The 18,401-nt window shown below is 41.6% G+C and overlaps 1 protein-coding gene across 1 annotated transcript in view; it reads right to left on the bottom strand.

The window, feature by feature from the left end:
- The window catches only part of T265_07975 (hypothetical protein), a gene marked incomplete at both ends in the record, with an annotated part of 60,140 nt that extends 45,505 nt beyond the window's left edge, over positions 1-14,635 (bottom strand). Inside the window, one exon of the mRNA XM_009173652.1 lies at positions 14,621-14,635. Within this exon, the coding sequence (XP_009171916.1) occupies positions 14,621-14,635 (15 nt within the window). The remainder of the gene's footprint in view (positions 1-14,620) is intronic.
- Positions 14,636-18,401: the final 3,766 nt, after the last annotated feature.

The following is an 18,401-nucleotide window of genomic DNA, read 5'->3' on the forward strand; positions in this document are numbered from 1 at the left end:
AAAAATTTGCGACAGCCCACGAACGGTTTTCGTCTTTGTGGAGCTCAGCGGGTGTACGCCATCCCGGAGTTTCCCTTAACCTCATGTTCTTCTTGAACTGTGCAACTGGTACTCAAATTGGCGTGCAGGTGTGTGTATTTGGTGGAAACCTGTTGTGTTCACTTCAGAATGATGACAGTCCCCATTGTGGTTTCGTACTGGCCCATTCAGGTTGCCGTTGCAAATCTCATGGAGGTTTCATACCCTTACAAAGCAAGTACTTATCTTCAGTTTCAATCGAATTATTTCAGTTAAATTGGGATTGGTGTCTGTCCTGGCCTCCGGGCTGATCCAGGGTCTTATAATTTGCTGGTGATACAAGACTGGTAACTCAGTCACACTTGGCATATAACATTTATATGCTTTGATTCTGTGTTAACTGCTCGGTGATTCAAATTCTGAGTAACAGATTCAGCAGATTCCCAAGACCGGGTGCTAACCAAGTCAATCCGGATGACATGATTCCATCCGGTCCGGTAAGAATGCAGTTATCAAAGGTCGTTAAAAGTCGGTCTAGAGATTTTCCATGACTTGAAAGCTCGCTGTTTTGCTCAGCTTTATCAACGATTAACGGCTAGCCGGCAAGGCATACTGGGTTACAAAGGCGAATTCCTTCGCTGTTCTACGACCGACCAATAGAAGAAATGTATGAACCAAATAATGTAATAAAAACCTGACCATGCCGTGTGATTAAGGTGACTGAAGGATGAGCGGCAATACGTCCTGTGTAGGTGAGAGATAATCAGCTTGCTGATGAGCCGGAGGATTGCAGGTTCGCAACCCTCATAGTTTCATGAGTGGAACTCTGCTGATGATTCCCAACAAGGGTGAAGCAGCTGTAGTGTTTCTCGGTTTTCGGCATTGATTGGCTCCACTTACAGGGCAAAATTCCTATTGAATATACGACTATCAACATTTACGTGTGAAGCTACACGTAGCATCTATCTGAACGCGCATTGATATACGTATGCATTAATTACAACCCGTTGTCATAATTGTACGCCAAAACTTGAAAAACAGATCAATATCTGTCTACTGTCCATGTTGACCGATCTAGTAACACGTGATTTTGCTTTGAGATGGGGCCATTGGGATCAATAAATTTTAATTCAGTAATATATTTGTAGTAACGTTATTTTTCTCGCTTAGTTCTTGGTCTGAGCCTCTCAAGCTAGCGCGTCAATCAAAAGAACCACCAAAGGTGCACAAAGTATATTAACGCCAAAACGAAGCCAGGAACACTTTTACAGCGCTTCATATGTATAGCGTAGGCAGCAATAGCTTTCTGGAAATTCTGACGCGTTCCCGATGCGGCATTGGCAACCGGCATTCAGCCAATAATGGGTCATGATTGGCTGTCTGGTCCAGACTTTCGGCCAATCAGTTCTCGGCTTGACGCCCCACCAGCAAGCGTCCCGAATTTTCGGCCAATCTCGGCCGTAGCAGCGCCTGACTGCAAGCGGTAAAGGGGGATTTGTGTGGAGTTCCACCTAACAATATTCAAAAGTACTTTTACATTTAAATTACTCATCTTCCATGACCAAACATTCACAGGCGAGTCTATGTGCATCATCGGAATGCTGAATGATGTTTGCCCGCTTCATGCATGATGAACAAGTCATCGAGTGATATACCACTTTAGGTACAAGCCGCGATCACGTTAAACCACAGTACAAAATTTTACATGATCCTGTACCCTATACTGAGTTCTCTACTCAAACAAGTATTGCAAAATCGGTTAAGACAAAATAGCCTTGCTACCTAGACACGATTTGAACGCATTTGGGATCGATTTCAACGACTGGCATGTGGAGTAGAGCATGCGATCAGAGCCGGTTTTCAATACAGACCCTCAATTAGAGGCGGCTTTGCGAGCCAGATAGGCATTAAACCCTGAAACCCTTCAAAATAGGTAATCTGTTCACATCAACGCCTTTGGGGGGTGTCGTCAATTGTCCTTGTGATCCTGAGACATTCAGTAATTTTCATAAAGTAGCTAGAAAACTAATCGAAGTTTTCCGGCCCCGAATTCTAAGAGAAAAAATGGTACTCCTATCCAGATGCACTTTGAAAGTTGCACTTTCATACAAAGTTAATCATTCTAGGATCACGTTGTTGAAATACAGGGGGTCGGAAACGCATTACGATCGGTCGGATACGGGCAAATTTAACCTTTTCATTTCAGAGTAAGCCAAAATTGTAGGATCACTGTAATGTTTAGTCATAGCTGTTCAGTTTTCTAATTAGTGCAGTACAGAAGTCCAAATCGCTTTTTGCCTTGTCATCTGTGGCTCCTTTCATCTGAAATTCTAGTTATACCACCTGTCTTCTTCCTTCCATTTGCCCCTATCAAGTCCATCGTTCCCGTGTCCAGTCACTCTTTGTTTTCCGGAACTGTCAGATACAATTTAGTTCTCACTTGAGTTACATTTTCAGCTGCTGCACAACCAGTGCTATTGTGAGAAAATTATTCATCGAAGAAATTTGGTCCACCTGTCAGGACTTTCCAGGTATCTTTAAAGACGTTGAAACCTGCTGGATAACCAGTCACATCACTTAGGCGTGAATAGGTTCGTCCGTTCCGATTTGAAAGTTGGGATGCATTTGGCACGCGCCGGTAGATTTGTGGTAACACGTTTGCATCGCCTATCAGATGTCCGGAGTTCAAACCTCGGCAAGACCAAGGATATGCACAACTGATGGGCTCTTATAAGAAGAAAACTTGAGTCCACTGCTCCCTCTTTGATGTGAACACTCATCAGTGATTTCGCCAGGACAGGAGGACACAAGTGATGTGAGCGTAAATTCCCCTACTACTTACAAAGGTTTATACAATACATGCCTGTCAACGTTTGGTTGGAACGAGAGTCGCTGAAATAGTTCCATGGACGTTTCAGCTCTGACATATCCCGTCGGTGAGATTCTGGCTACATAAAACTGTCTCACAACATCGTAAGTAAAGTCAGTCTATGTCAATAAGTCCACAAACCCTGTACAACTGTTTTATCTTTAAGAGGATCATTCGCAGTGGCCAGTTCGAACTAATGACCTCCCGGTCGGTAGTTTGAACAACTGACCGCTAAGCCATGGGCGACTGAAAAGGACTGTGATTAGCTCTCACTAAACAGGGTATAGTACCACTCATTTTTCACTTACAGAATTTATATCTCATGTTGACTATCTCCAATTAACAAAAAGTATTCCTCAGATAATTCAAAACAAGACGAAATACACTACTTATTAATTTGCCGAAAACCTTTCGGAAGCCCACGACCATTTTTGACCCTATTATCTACTTGAACCCCAATTGCATGAAATTAGCGAACCATACTCATTCGTACACCAAGTTAATTTTGATAGGAGGTCCACCTAGAACCCAGCTGAATCTTTCGCCTATGTAAATATTTCCAAGACACACGGACAAAAAGCAGCTGAACTTATTGTCACAGATCCATGCATTCAGTTTGTGCAAAGAGACCAGGGTTCCTTATGTACATCAGATTAACTGGCTCCTTAGCCAGGAAAAAAAATACTGATTTGGGATGACAAAACGCCGGCTAGGACAACTAAGTAAAACCAAGTCACGTTGAATTTTCTAATTCTCATTGAGAACTCTGATCCACTCTGGGGCATAATGGTGGAAAGGACTACCATCATAAAAGGTACATGTTGTAACAAACAAATAATACCCACAATTTTTCGCGTTTCCGTAGCTTATATACTTTATGTCTGGGTTCTGATGTCAGCCTATTTTCATTATTAACACCTTCTGGATGTATTTCACCAGAAAGCGTGAATACGTGGTTGTTGGTTTGTTCGCCGAGCTTGGCAGTTGAATTGCAAACGTTTTATCACCAATCGAGGTGAAATCCTCAGTGCAGGGTTGAGTGGCCCGAGTGGTTGAGTGGCAGCACACCTGAGCTACCTACATCCAAACGTGTTCTTAGGTTTCAACGTCAATCGACATGGCATAATATCTATCGTTTTGATAATTAAGTTACAGCAAAATCATTCGCTTTATGAAGACAACTCTCCGAGTTCAACATTTGAGGAGAAGTAAAACCAAGTCACGTTGAATTTTCTAATTCTCATTGAGAACTCTGATCCACTCTGGGGCATAATGGTGGAAAGGACTACCATCATAAAAGGTACATGTTGTAACAAACAAATAATACCCACAATTTTTCGCGTTTCCGTAGCTTATATACTTTATGTCTGGGTTCTGATGTCAGCCTATTTTCATTATTAACACCTTCTGGATGTATTTCACCAGAAAGCGTGAATACGTGGTTGTTGGTTTGTTCGCCGAGCTTGGCAGTTGAATTGCAAACGTTTTATCACCAATCGAGGTGAAATCCTCAGTGCAGGGTTGAGTGGCCCGAGTGGTTGAGTGGCAGCACACCTGAGCTACCTACATCCAAACGTGTTCTTAGGTTTCAACGTCAATCGACATGGCATAATATCTATCGTTTTGATAATTAAGTTACAGCAAAATCATTCGCTTTATGAAGACAACTCTCCGAGTTCAACATTGGTGTTGAGGAGAACGCCATGAAGAATGCACTTTGAAATGTTCAACGTGTAAAAATCACTTGTCAGTGTGTTTCTCCCATTAAGCCTTTTGAATACTGAAGGCTTTTGAACAAATAAAAAAGGGTGTACACAAAGTCAGAAGGGGAGCTGGTTCGACAGCCGATAGAGCAAGTTATCGATCAACATTTCACGTTCAAGTGTCAATTACAATAAGGCGATTCATTCGCTTTAAACGAAAGTTTTCTGTTTTTTTATGAAAGTAATTTCATCAAATGACAGCCGATATTTCAGGTCACAGAGAATTCGATGGAGTGTGCGAACGAATTCCAGCTCGTTTTCCGTAGGAGAGCAGTCTGTCTGGTAAAACAAAATCTGAACTCAATGTAAGATGGCCAGTTAGAATATTCAGAATATTAAGGATATTCAAGCACAACTAGGAGTGTGTTTTATCTAGTAGCGGAACGATCAACTCCTATACTCTTATTGATAGTGAGCACACAAACGCTTAGCTACAACGTTAATTGCTACTCATTAAGTGGCTGACAAATATTCAATGTAACGAAGAAGGTGAGGAATTCGGAGGAAAACTTTTACAGCCCTGACCAAGAAAAATCTACAGTGGGAGCAGCGCCATATATATATGTCTGTGTGTGTGTGTATGAAAGGCAGGATAGATTAAGGAGCGATAAACACATTGGCTCATTCAAACTGTGACTAGTTATCGGAAAAGAGCCGCGTATTTGAAAATTATCAGGAATAACAGTAAAAGGTTTGAAGACTGAAATTTCAGCTGGCAGGAAATGAGCTTGATAATAGTTCAAAAAGTAAGAGCTGTTCGCTGGTTCTGACCCCTTCCCCTCAAAAATGCAGAATGTTTAGAATAAAATACCCCCCCCCCCCGGTGTGTACTAGTCCCCTTGAGGGATAAATACCTGAAAAATGCAAAAAAAATCATTCACTTTGAAGGAGGTTTTCTTCCCCTGTACTGAATTTTGTGACGTTCTTCACGAAGATAATAAATCACTTCTTTTCGGAACTATGCGTATGGTTTGGTCTTCCCGGTGTGTTTTGTAATTATCCATTCGGAATTCCCCCATTAATGTGCTATCGGCTGTATTTATCTAATCGCGGAATCGGTAAAACCGCTTCGTTATACTCTTCTTTCAGTGCCGGCAAGATTCATGGAATTTTTTAGTAAGAATCTTTCGGTCTCCCCACGCTCCCCACGACCTATAAGTTACCAAAGGAAGAATATATTTGACAAACCAATGAGAGAAAACTTCATTCGACATTTTGTTAGTCACAGACTACCACTATATCCTGCCTAAATGCGAGTTGGCACAATGTTGATGAGCCGCTCTCGGCCAAACGGTTAGGTGTTCAGACTACTCACAGGGTTGGAAACTTCGTACTGGAGTTTCATGAGATTCGCGATGCTGATGATTCCCACTGTGTTCCGCGGCTCTCCAGCTCAGATTGGTAGATTGACCTCCATTAAAAGAAATTTTCCAATTTACCAGCCACATAAGATGATTTAAAATCTACATTTATTTTCCCGGGCGTTCCTGTGGCACTTGTGAGTGGGGATCATTCCAGTGACACTTTGGTGATCGATATGGTCCAGAAAAAAATTTTTGAACTGCAATACCTGTCCGAGTTCTATTCCTGAGGTCTTGCTTCAATGAAAACCTTTGGAAAACTTCTTACAACCCTCTTTTGTCGCTGGCTAACTAGTGAGAAATTACCCAGTCACTGGACGACGGTCAGGCTATCCACTGTTTGCACAGATGAATCCTGAAATAGCAACTGATTTTTTAAGTTCTTGAGTTTTCGGGGGTTAGTTAAAGTTAGTATCGGCCAGAAAGCTGAGGGCACACATCCTTCGGTTGATCAACAGTTATGCTCCGCGCCCAATCCACTGCATACTTTGTGTGCTACCTTCCTCTGTTTATTGGAAGAACTCGCTATCTAACCAATATTTTATTCATAAAAGCGTCCTTCAGCTAATCAACGGAGGCATTCCGCCGACGGATTAAACGAAAAATTTGGAATTGAGTTCAATAAGACGAGTTTTCTAACTAATCCCAGTTCATTTTTCTTGGTGGCCAACCATAACAGGCATATACGAGAAGGCAGTTCTTTTCCTTGCGTTTAGCCTCTATAGCTTTTGTCTAATTACTTGAACGGTTCAAATACTTTAATCATATTCTCGGGCGATCCCTCGAGTACACATTTTTCTCTTTTGTTTAAAAATGCCGTTTAAGTGTACCGTCTTTATACCGAAGATCCTGGTGACATCACTAACGATCAAGGATGCTTGTATTCAGAAATCACAATGTGGCGTTATTCTTTTCTATAACCTCTCAGCTTGCTTTGGTTATGCCGCAATGAGACAATACAAAGGGTTTTGGTTAGCTTCGATGTCAGCAAGAAGTTTTACGTTTATCACATCCTCACCCAGTGAATCATTACGAATGGTTGACAGCCTTTTCAATCTATTTTATCCAAAACCATATTCATTTCTATCTTCAAGCAGCGAGAAGAACTGCTATGTGCCTGAACTGTATTTCCATCGATCGGCCCGGTATCTTGTTACCTGATCCACAGAGTGAGTAATTTGTTCCTTTGGATAGGTTATCCATCACCTTTCAGGCAGTTTTCAGTTTTGGCTTCCGAACCGGAGTTAGTGTAGGCTAAAATTCCCAGACTATATACTTATTAGAGACTTGTTACCTGATCCACAGAGTGAGTAATTGTTCCTTTGGATAGGTTGTCCATCACCTTTCAGGCAGTTCTCAGTTTTGGCTTCCGAACCGGAGTTAGTATAGGCTAAAATTCCCAGACTATATACTTCTTAGAGGCTATGGAAAGCCTTGGGTACCGAAACTTGAAGGAGATCTGGACATCCTTCAAGTAGATGGAAAAAACCTGAGTGCAGCTGACTAACTGTGACTGACTTTGCCATCTAATACTACCTTGACCTTCAAGGCGTTCGTGTGCTGTCTTTTGAATTTAAAATGTTTAGCTGAACAAAAACCCATGGCCTACAAGACAACAGTGAACAGATCTGTGATTTTTTTTAGCGCAGCCCTTGAAAACTTGGACTGAAAATCGGTTGCCTAGTCTGCCAAAGCTCTTGCTCTACGCAGGCAAATGGGCTTCGACAGTTGCTGAGCTTCACCAAACCTCCAGACCCACATTTTGAGTTTATCCACTTACAGGTACATATCTCTGCCCCATAATCATTCGCCCTTGAAATTCTCTATAGTGGAGCAAAGTAAGCTGTTGATTTTTAAATAAGACCTCTAGATATTCGCAAAATGCAGGACAGTTCATCTGAGAACAGAGGTCTAGATATCAGCTAACCCGGTATTTCCTCTGTTTACTCTTGAAATGAGGTTAGTTCGACCACTCGCAATTCACAGTACAAGTGGTGGAATAGGCAAAGGAGGTTAAGCTTGTAGCCCAAGACATGTAGGGGAGAATTTACAGAGGATTGTGTAAGAGGAGTGTGTAAGAATATGCATAAAAATGAACTGTTTTTGCCCTCGTTGAATATACCTTAGTTTATTATCGTTCATGGAAGGACGGTTCATTCTCTCGGTAGTTATCAGTTCTGACAATGTGTTTGCTGACTCCTAGTTTTGTTTTCTTTTATTCAGGTATGTCTGGGCGTCATCTGATATAGTGTCACCATCTCAATGAAATATGGTTTTGCAGTTGCCTGGACGTTATACAAAACATGATCAATTTTGTGTGCTACGTAACAGAACTTCAATATCAGACAGTCGTCGGTCTCACATTCAATGGCATAAGAATCCTGCATTCTGTGTGAACCAAACATGGGCGTATCCGACAGCGTCCAGAGTGTTTACATTTTGCTTTGTCTAATCCAAGATCAAGCGAAAGTATTAACTACCGACACTTGCGAAGGTCCAGAATGGTTTTGCATGGTCTGTAAACTAGCCCCAATTTGCTGACAGTTGCTGAGGCCAAATTACTTGATTCATATCATGTGATTATCTTGGCATTAATCACGTGACCAACTGTACAGAGTAAGGTCTTATTTCACAGGTGTTGTTTGTCCACAACACAAAGTAGAGTGAGAAATATTAACGCATCGCGACATGCGCGTTCTCTCAGTCTTGAGAAGGAGAACAAAAGAAACTCGATGTTTTTTATACGACAAGGCTGAAATGTGATGGTATAGTTTCATTCAAATTACTTCAAACTTTCCGTTGACTACAGACGATCATTCTTTATGGTCTGCTTTGTAAATGATCCGTAGGGAGGCAGATATTTTCTACAACATAAGTTATTATGAATACCTTGATTACTCCGCGTTTATTTTTTTTATTAAAAAGCATAATTTCCTACATTCGTGAAGTCGGATTAAGGTTGCAGTGGTCGATAATCTAGAATGTTCTTTATCATGGAGAAAAATGTACTACTTTGTGACCCTGGGCGAGTACGACGGGGGCATCTGTGAAAATTTATACTTGATTGTAGAAACGCTTTCAAACGGGAAACTGAACACTCGACAAAGCACAGAATTCTATACTATAAAGTACAACATAAGAATTACATTGAGATGGGTACAATGGTATCTAGGCTTTAAAATTGCTCAAAAGACTGTAATCTATACTGGCACTTTTAGGATACCGTTAACATATCAACCTACTCAGTTACCTTGTTTCATTCTACATAGTGCGGAATTTCCTGAAAATTCATCCAGATCACAAAACGTCGACCTATGCTTCAGAACAATGATAACCCGAACGCCCACTGCAGATCGAATGATACGGTGGGCAATACACTGTTTTTTAGCTCGGAAGTTACAGAAACCATGAAGCGGAAATAAACAGCTGAGAGGGGACACAGTGTGGCGAGAAAATTATATTGTTGATAGTTTAACAGCCTACTCAGCTAATAAAGCTACTAGATTGTCGGAGAGTGGACAGCTGAGCACCACTGTTTTACTGACTCATTGTGTGCTACGTGATATTAGCAGATTTGAAAATAATAAGCAGTTTTATTCAAGACTCTCCTGCACAACAGTCAGGACAATCATGAATCGGGTCCATTCTATCGAATGTGCACCCGGATGCTTGTCGCGATAAGGCATTCAAACGTTTTCTGATATCTATAAGCAAAGAAAAGAAGGAATGAGCAACGATGAATCAGTTGGTCTTGTGCATGCATTCTTGGTGACTGATATTGTGGACGCAACCCAAACGGAATGAAATCGCCCACAGACCCTTTTAAAGATGAAGGACAACAGGAGTGTGGGCACCCCTGTGGTGGCTTTCCTTTAGGTTACTGGGAATGGTAATAAGGAAACCGAGCATATGCTGTCCACATAACTGGATTTAGTTCCACCTGATACCTCATGGTTCGAATACCCTATTGGGTTGTCAAAATATTCCATGGCGCCCATTAGACAAGCTCAGTATTGACTAGTGAGTAAAATTAAGGGTGCCAAATTTTTTCGGCGAAGGCCTCTAGGTTTGAATATCTGCATCTTCAAACTAAAAAACCGTAGCGAGAGCACGGTAATAAATAACTATGAATAAGTAGACAAAAATTCAATACCCTTGTGTAATCTATTATTTTATACAGTGCGGCCTTGTATTCTTGTCTCGTTTTTGTTAACTGAGAATTCACGAAGCTTGTTAACTGTTCCAATAGCTCGGTCCTCAGCCACGCCGCTACTACATACAGTTCTGTCTCACAGTAATTTTCCCTAGCTGTACCTTTAAACAGGGAAAAATGAAGAACAAAGTGTTCGGCTGTGTCTTGAGGTCTGAGCCGAGCCTTTGTAGACTAACTAACAGCAAAGTTTCCACGCTATGCGTTCCAGACAATGAAACCACTGTTGGGGTGATGCAAATGGATTTCACTCAAGCTTTGCTCGCCCAACCATCAAGGTAAAGTTCACGTATAGCAAAAATCAACTGTGATTACTGACAGCGCTTATTCAGATATGACGGTAAAGGCGGTTTACTTATTTCGGTAACTGGCCATTCTTGTGGTATCATTCGCTGGAAGCAGTTGACAAGAAGCTCTGATAAAGGCCTTTTTGAAAAATGCACCGCATTATCAGAGGTTGGCAGGCAGACCAGTGAAGCCCATTCATTCAGACAGAACGAGAATCGTCTAAACACAATATTCTCTATTGGGGCTGGTAGTAAAACCATCCAAATATGACTGACAGAATGTACTAGACAGTTGGCCCTAAGTATTACGTTTGCATGTTAACTCGTCCAATGATGAAGACACGCAGGAATCCAGTGACCAGTATTTTAGTAAGCAGAAAGGATCTCCCGAAAGAAGAACGTTTTCGGAAAAAACCCAAGTTATACGCTATTGAGGTGATCTGAATGTATGTCTTCTACAACCTAGTTGCGTCAGACACGTTTTTATTTACAGGCTATGAGACTGTTGTTAACACAAGTTCTGGTCGACCATTTCGACCCAGCTAACTAAGCCGTATCTCGTCCTGCTGCCTAGAACAGTTAACATTAAATTTCCCGTGCCATTTCGAGGCCCAGCCGTTGCATTGTGCACCAAACTTCAACCGGCTGCATTTACGACCATCCTTGGAATTCTTTGAAGTACTTTCAAAGCAATCCCCTCGGCGACAAGCTCACTAGGCAGATGACAAATCGATATGTACGCATGGTTCTTTGAATGACTGCTGAAGGACTAAATAGACCGGAATCACGAATCTTCATGAAGTTAACGCTCAGGTCCCTTTGACTGAGCTTAAAGGTAGCGACAATAAAGAATCATATAAGGCCTCTTTTACACAGGTTCTTTGAATGACTGCTGAAGGACTAAACAGACCGGAATCATGAATCTTCATGGAGTTAACGCTCAGGTCCCATTGACTGAGCTTAAAGGTAGCGACAATATAGAATCATTACACGGGCCGTCAACGACATGGCTTTTTGGCGCTTACTATTTAGTGATAAATCTTAAAGTGATCGATGCTTTAAGGACCCTTCACCACCTGAGGCTGACGATGTGGGCTCGGATAAATAGCCCACCCTGATAACTGGTTCATGTGCTTCAAAGGAAGTATTACATATGTAAACGCATCCTATCTACAGTTCCCATAAGACCAAATACTTCCTCACCAAGAACCTATTCTGTTCGACGGACGAAGATTCACGTGGTTCCAACGAAACGGAGCCCCTCACGGGATGTAACTGTTTTAGCAATTTCGTTGAAAGCCAACTCTATGCACGGTAGATTGGCCAAGACAGACACCTACAATGATCACCACGTTTTTCTGCGTTCAATTTCTTCAGTCGGGACGAGTGAAACTTGGAACCAACCATTCCGCAAAGTCTATAGAACTCAAAATCAAGATGGACAGGGTCTTGCCTTGTGCCCTAAGACATCTTAAAATGTTTGCTCATAAGAAATGTTGTTGTGCAGGCAGCTGGAATGGGATGTCTTGAATAATCCCAACACATAGACACGCGTCTTTCCAAAGATTTTGGAAACGGAAGTCAGAAGCCGACGAGAATTTGTCTTTCAAGACATGGCGACCGTCACCATGCTTACAGGAGCAGATCACACAGGGCTGATGTTTCGCGCCTCACCCTTAGTAACTCTCCTGTTATTGGAATCTCATTGAAAGATAAATCGCGTAAGCCTAAAAGCACATTCTTTGGATTTATTTGTATGCTGGTGTTAACCATAATCAAGCAAGCAACCAGGCAGTTAGATAGCGATTCGTTGGTACACATATTCTGGTTCATACATGCACTTTCTTGGCTGGCTTGGGCGGGAGTGCAGCAAGCGCCTCCATGCATATCTCCGGTTCCCCTCATGCCGACCGTTCTCGTGTGTGGATTAGTGAAACGCTATTCCTCTTTCGATCGATAGCTGTTCATTTTCGTTTGTAATTCCTCAAAGGCAGATAAATCTGCTTGGCTGTTTCCTGTTAATGTGCGTCTCCGGCGTTCGTCATTCTTGGTTTTCCGTTCAACTACTGTCTCCGGTTCTGCAGAACCAACATTGTGAAGCTCCTTGTCCTGCCCTTACTCCCCACGGCGAAGCAGTTGTCAGACAAGACAGGTCAGAGTAGTGTTTGGAAACGGCCTCTTCTTGGTGCATTTCTCTGGTATGCTCATCCCACGATGTTATTCAAAGTACCATGAACCAAACGGCCTATTAGAATCCGGCTAGATGACCCAAACAGCAATGTTCAAAACATCGACTTGCATCTTTTCGACGTACGTTGGTTCACCGTCAACTAACCTGTTTTGGCATTGAATTGCTGGATTTGACTCAGTTACCACGCAACTAATGTGTCCTTTCCCGCTTTCTTTTTCATCACTGAATCTGATCTACACACTCACGATCACAACCATCTCTATTACCAACCGTTCCACGTCGACTTTGGTTCACTCCTTTTCATTCGAAAGCAGCGCTGACCTCAAGAACATTCGGCAGTTTATTGTGTCGCTTTTCAGTTAATTATTTCATATGATCTTCAATGTTCATTATGTCCAAGCCGTCCTGTAAGTGTCTCATGCCCCTAGTAAGGATGATGCGCAAATTTTCAAGTCCTGATTATCAGTCAGACAAAATTCTCCAACTTTGTCCGTGAAAAACGTCTTATGCAGCCAATGCACCATACTCGGCAGACGAATGTGAAAAAGTGTATCCAGTGGATATCAAATAGTTTTTCCGCACCAAATTACTTTTTCATCAGAGACTAAATAAGGGCTCCGTGAAACTCTTTAGTGTTCTGCGAAATATGTTTGACAGAATTTCCCTCTCTAGTGAAAAATGACCCGGACTGGCTTTTGGGAACCAAACAGATTGGCTAAATCCGCTTCGCGGACCCAATTGTAGTGGAGAAGAGCTGATGAAACAGGAAAGCGAAGATCCATCTTCTGTTGCAATCTATAACGGTGCCAACGTATATCAACCTGTAGTCGCACTCTTCAACTTCAAAGGGGTGCCAGATATGTCCTGAGATTGATTCCTGTTTGTCTGTAACTTCCAAACTTCCAGTAGTGAGCTGACGGATGGTTTTACCGGACACGGCATCTTTTATGTTCTACAGTGAAAACGTCTATGAAGATTCTCCAACTTGAAGCATCTTGATCTCACTTGCCTCAGACAGATTATTCATAGACCAACTCATCATGATCTTCAAATGCACCTGCTCACTCATGTCAAAAATCGTTCAAAACAAGGGTCTTCTCCCAGTTGTTTGAGTTATGCCTCATGTATTATTTCTGTGGCGTCCTTTTTATTTGATTAGTTAACTTAAATCTGCTACGTACTCAGCACCAGAAAGTACCTGGTGTTCTAGCTTTGTTTTCAAATTTCATGCGCGCGGCGTGTGCAAACGTGGCTAGCGATGACACACGGACTGACTTGGAAGCGTTTTGTAGCGCGCAGTCAAATCTTCTCAATGCATGCTAGCCTTTAAAGAAAAAGACAACAGCAGCCATTGACTGGGTGATCCAAGTAGGTTCCACGTTTGAACGCTGAACGGGTACACAAATCATCATCTACACACTCACTATCACAGCCATCTCTATCACCAACCATTCCATGTCGACTTTGATTCACTCCTTTTCGGAACATAGCAGCTCATTCCGTAGAAACAGTCAGCTGATCGGTGAAACCTGAAGGGAATGCACGATGTGGGAACCGACTTACCCACAGCGGTAACAGGATGATGCCTGAGAATTTGACCATTGGGGGTTAATCATCCCAGAGAACACAGGTAACTGCTAAACTTTACAGCTGAATTGCGTAACTCAAGCTCATTGACTTGCCTTGCAATGGACTATCTACTCGAGCGACTGCTGCCAAACCTAGTTTATCTAGAAACCTGGCCTTTCCTTCTAGGTGTACCTAAATCTCAGATTTGAACAACTTTATTCTATATTTCATACAGCTAGCATCCTTCTTCTCATTCAGTCCAAGGTCCCACTTCAACACTATATCAACTTAGATCAAAGCTAACTAAGCTTTCGAAAGATACTGACCATGACCCGTTAGATGATGTGCTTACCAGTGCGGGTGACATTCTTCGGATCTGTCTTCACGGAACCCCTATTCCGTGATGCATTTGAGTCAAACAGTTCATACTACTATCAAGCAAGTATCTTGTCATAGGAGTGAGAGACTACGGAGTGGGATAGTCTGTTCGGAGCCGAGACAGGAGCACCCTGGCTCTTGCCAGATATTCTATCCGCCTTTGTGTGCTTTTTTACGTTAAATCTGTTTAGAACTTAAAACAGCAGAAGCGACGCAGGTGGATGTTGGCCATTACCAGTAATTTCGCCTCTTGACCCAGAGATCGATCTTATCCGTGCCGTCCAGTATTGACTTTGAGTGATGACAAAAGCGGTTTAATTGGACTGGCACGGTTTCCTCCACCATTTACCATACTAAATTTATCGTGTACAAAGCTTGAACAATTCTTGTAAATCCGTTTCAAGCTGGCACGACCAACTCGTCCTGTCTGAGCTCTGGCACCCTGACAGTATCTCGTTCTCATGCTTCCCGTGGGTGTCATGGCAGCTAGGTACCGAAAAGATAGTTCAGCTGGACGACTGAGTGATTGACTGATTGATTAGTTGATTGATTGATTGATTGATTGATTGATTGATTGATTGATTGATTGATTGATTGATTGATTGATTGATTGATTGATTGATTGATTGATTGATTGATTGATTGATTGATTGATTGATTGATTGATTGATTGATTGATTGATTGATTGATTGATTGATTGATTGATTGATTGATTGATTGATTGATTGATTGATTGATTGATTGATTGATTGATTGATTGATTGATTGATTGATTGATTGATTGATTGATTGATTGATTGATTGATTGATTGATTGATTGATTGATTGATTGATTGATTGATTGATTGATTGATTGATTGATTGATTGATTGATTGATTGATTGATTGATTGATTGATTGATTGATTGATTGATTGATTGATTGATTGATTGATTGATTGATTGATTGATTGATTGATTGATTGATTGATTGATTGATTGATTGATTGATTGATTGATTGATTGATTGATTGATTGATTGATTGATTGATTGATTGATTGATTGATTGATTGATTGATTGATTGATTGATTGATTGATTGATGACTAACGATTCTGTTCTCATATTTTAGTAATGGCAAATGCTAAATAGTGGTGATAAGCTACAGCTATATTGTGACAGGCCAGAGGCCAGCCCGGTCATTATCCAACCCCATGTCATACACTTTAAAGAACATGACGACTGAATTATCTTCCTTTTGGTTGAAATGCGATGAATTTACGCTGAGAACCAAAAGTAGAGACAACTACAACACAACCTGAAGTAAGCGTTACATTCGCTGGCACTCAGAAATTTTAGCACGCTCGATGAAAGTTCTTAAACGTTGGTAGTATTCAGGATTTCAAAGGAATACGAACATCCACAGACGTTGGGCTGCGGTAGTCTTCATGAAGTGAGCTGCGTAGAGAAATTCTTAGGCATCCCGAATTGCGCTCCCTAATCACGGCAACTTACGTCTGAATCGGACCCACCCCAGCAGGTTCATTTTGGGATACTTGTCGAAATAACGCATCAGGATACATGTTCTTGTCAGTGAATTGTAAAATGTAGACCGGCATTCAAGCATCTGGTGACATCTGCAATCAAGAGAAGAGAAACGTGATTGGTAATGTGATTTTTGTAGGCCACCGTATTCTAGAAACCGTTTACAATAGCTACAATCAAAGTTATCTTGTCTGACTACTCTGGATGTTATTCCATGTCATCCATAATAAAATGACACATGAGATCCAGTCAACCAGTTTCTTGTATCTCAGATAGGGACAGTCACACTTGTGACTCCGTTCACTACTTTAAATAAAGTATCTGTTCAAAATTCGTAGAGGCTCAGAAATTGTTAACTATCCACGCTGAACCTGAACATCAAAACTAGTTCCGGTATGAAATATTCTACCTTTTAGGAGTGCGCGTAAACGATACAACAGTAACAGTTTTAAAATTTTATAAAAGTAGAACAGATGCCCAAGAATTGTGCAGTTCACTTAGAAGGGCACACAACCATCAGAGCAAGTTGATTCTCCTCGTTTTCGGAACTCTTCTTTCTTGAGGGTGCGGTGCAAGCTTTAAGCCTAGTGCCTCAGCTGAATACCAAGTAACACTGAGAATCCGTTGTTTCTAAATGGGAATTATTAATGAAAAACAAAGCTTTGTAGCCACTGATGAGTAGGAGTAACAGCAGTTCTATTTTTATTCTGGAGCGCCATCTGTTTTATCGAGCATTACATGCATTCGCGAACGGGCTGTTGTCAACAAGACTAGAACGCATGAAGGCTGCAAAGCGGCCAGAGGATATTTCAGTGTCTGATTAGTCAGGCGCATTGTGGTAGACTTTCCTTTACTTCCCACTTTTGAAGCAGGATTCTGTTTGTCTTTATTTATAACGGGAGACACGATTTATCGTCGAATGCAGACTGGCTTAGTCCATGTTAAGGGATATCCTTGATTGTAAGTCATGTGACAAAGCATGTACTTGCGACTGTGCAAAGGCATTAGGCGGCACGCGAATCACCGATTCTAAAGAGAATAAATCCTGTAATATTATGAGTGCTAAACTTTCATACCGTATGGCATAAGTTCAAGAACTTCGTTCAACCTGGACGATAGAGACCCATCTGTTCTTTGCGGCACCTCGTTTGTGAAGTGGTCCATCACTCGGGATTTTAGAAAGTAGCTTTTCTGCATTTATAGTGAGGGAGATGTTTTGAGGAATATTTGCTTCTGTAAGTGAAACCGGTTTATACTGAAAAGGCAAAAAGCACTGTACAGGGGTATCCTCATCAGTATTGCGCATATCGAATCCGCGGCCTATTGGTTATTAGAGGTGGATCCTTTGATTAAACCCTACTGGTTATTAGAGGTGGATCCTTTGAAAAAACGATGCGCGGCGGTATATCCTGTCTAATTGCTAGTCAATAAGCTGATCAGCCTCTGGTGTCCGTACATATGTGTTCAAGCTAACGTAAACGTTGCCGGTTTGAGACTCCGTTTCTTCAGGTGCTCACTGCTCATGATTACCAATTGGAATGAAATGAATGCATAGTGTTTCTCGGATTTTCAGCATAGATTGGTTTTACTTGCATTTCCAAATCTCTTAATACTAGTAACAATGAATAAGCTATTGTCTCTTTACTTCATTTATGTTCATTTTTTTGCACCAACAAACAGGAATACGAAAACTACCAAGTTTGTTGTTGTAGGGATGTGTGGGTAACAAAAACGCTTTTCCATCTCATTTCTTATGGTATCCATGAGGTTAGAATTCCATATTGGTATAGTAGCTGGACTAGAATATGGCAAACCTTACTATGCTTGAGCACTGCGAGAGGTGGTGGTACGTTCTCCAAATGTTGTGACCCGTGTAGGCTGGCGCACAAGTTAGAACCCTTTGGACCCTAAAAGCTACTGAAAAATTGACGAGTTTCCGAAGCATTTGGTCTCTTGTGTCACCCCAGTTAAGCTGTTCTCCTTAAAATTCCTTCTTAACGATTCCATTCCCTGGGGGAGATTTCTTGAGTGTAAGAATGAGCGATATTAAAATAAAATGTACACTGTTTGGAGTGTCCACCATAAGAGATTCTGATATACTATAATAATGAAGAATAGATTACTCCCTCACCAGTCGACCTGTGACCATATGTTGCGAATTTCACGTGCTGATAACGTTGGTTATCAACCACTGGTGGTTGAATTGTACAGTCCTCACCCATCACCCTAGA

The sequence above is a fragment of the Opisthorchis viverrini genome, assembly GCF_000715545.1.
Source record: "Opisthorchis viverrini unplaced genomic scaffold opera_v5_192, whole genome shotgun sequence".
In the NCBI taxonomy this organism is placed as follows: domain Eukaryota; kingdom Metazoa; phylum Platyhelminthes; class Trematoda; order Opisthorchiida; family Opisthorchiidae; genus Opisthorchis; species Opisthorchis viverrini.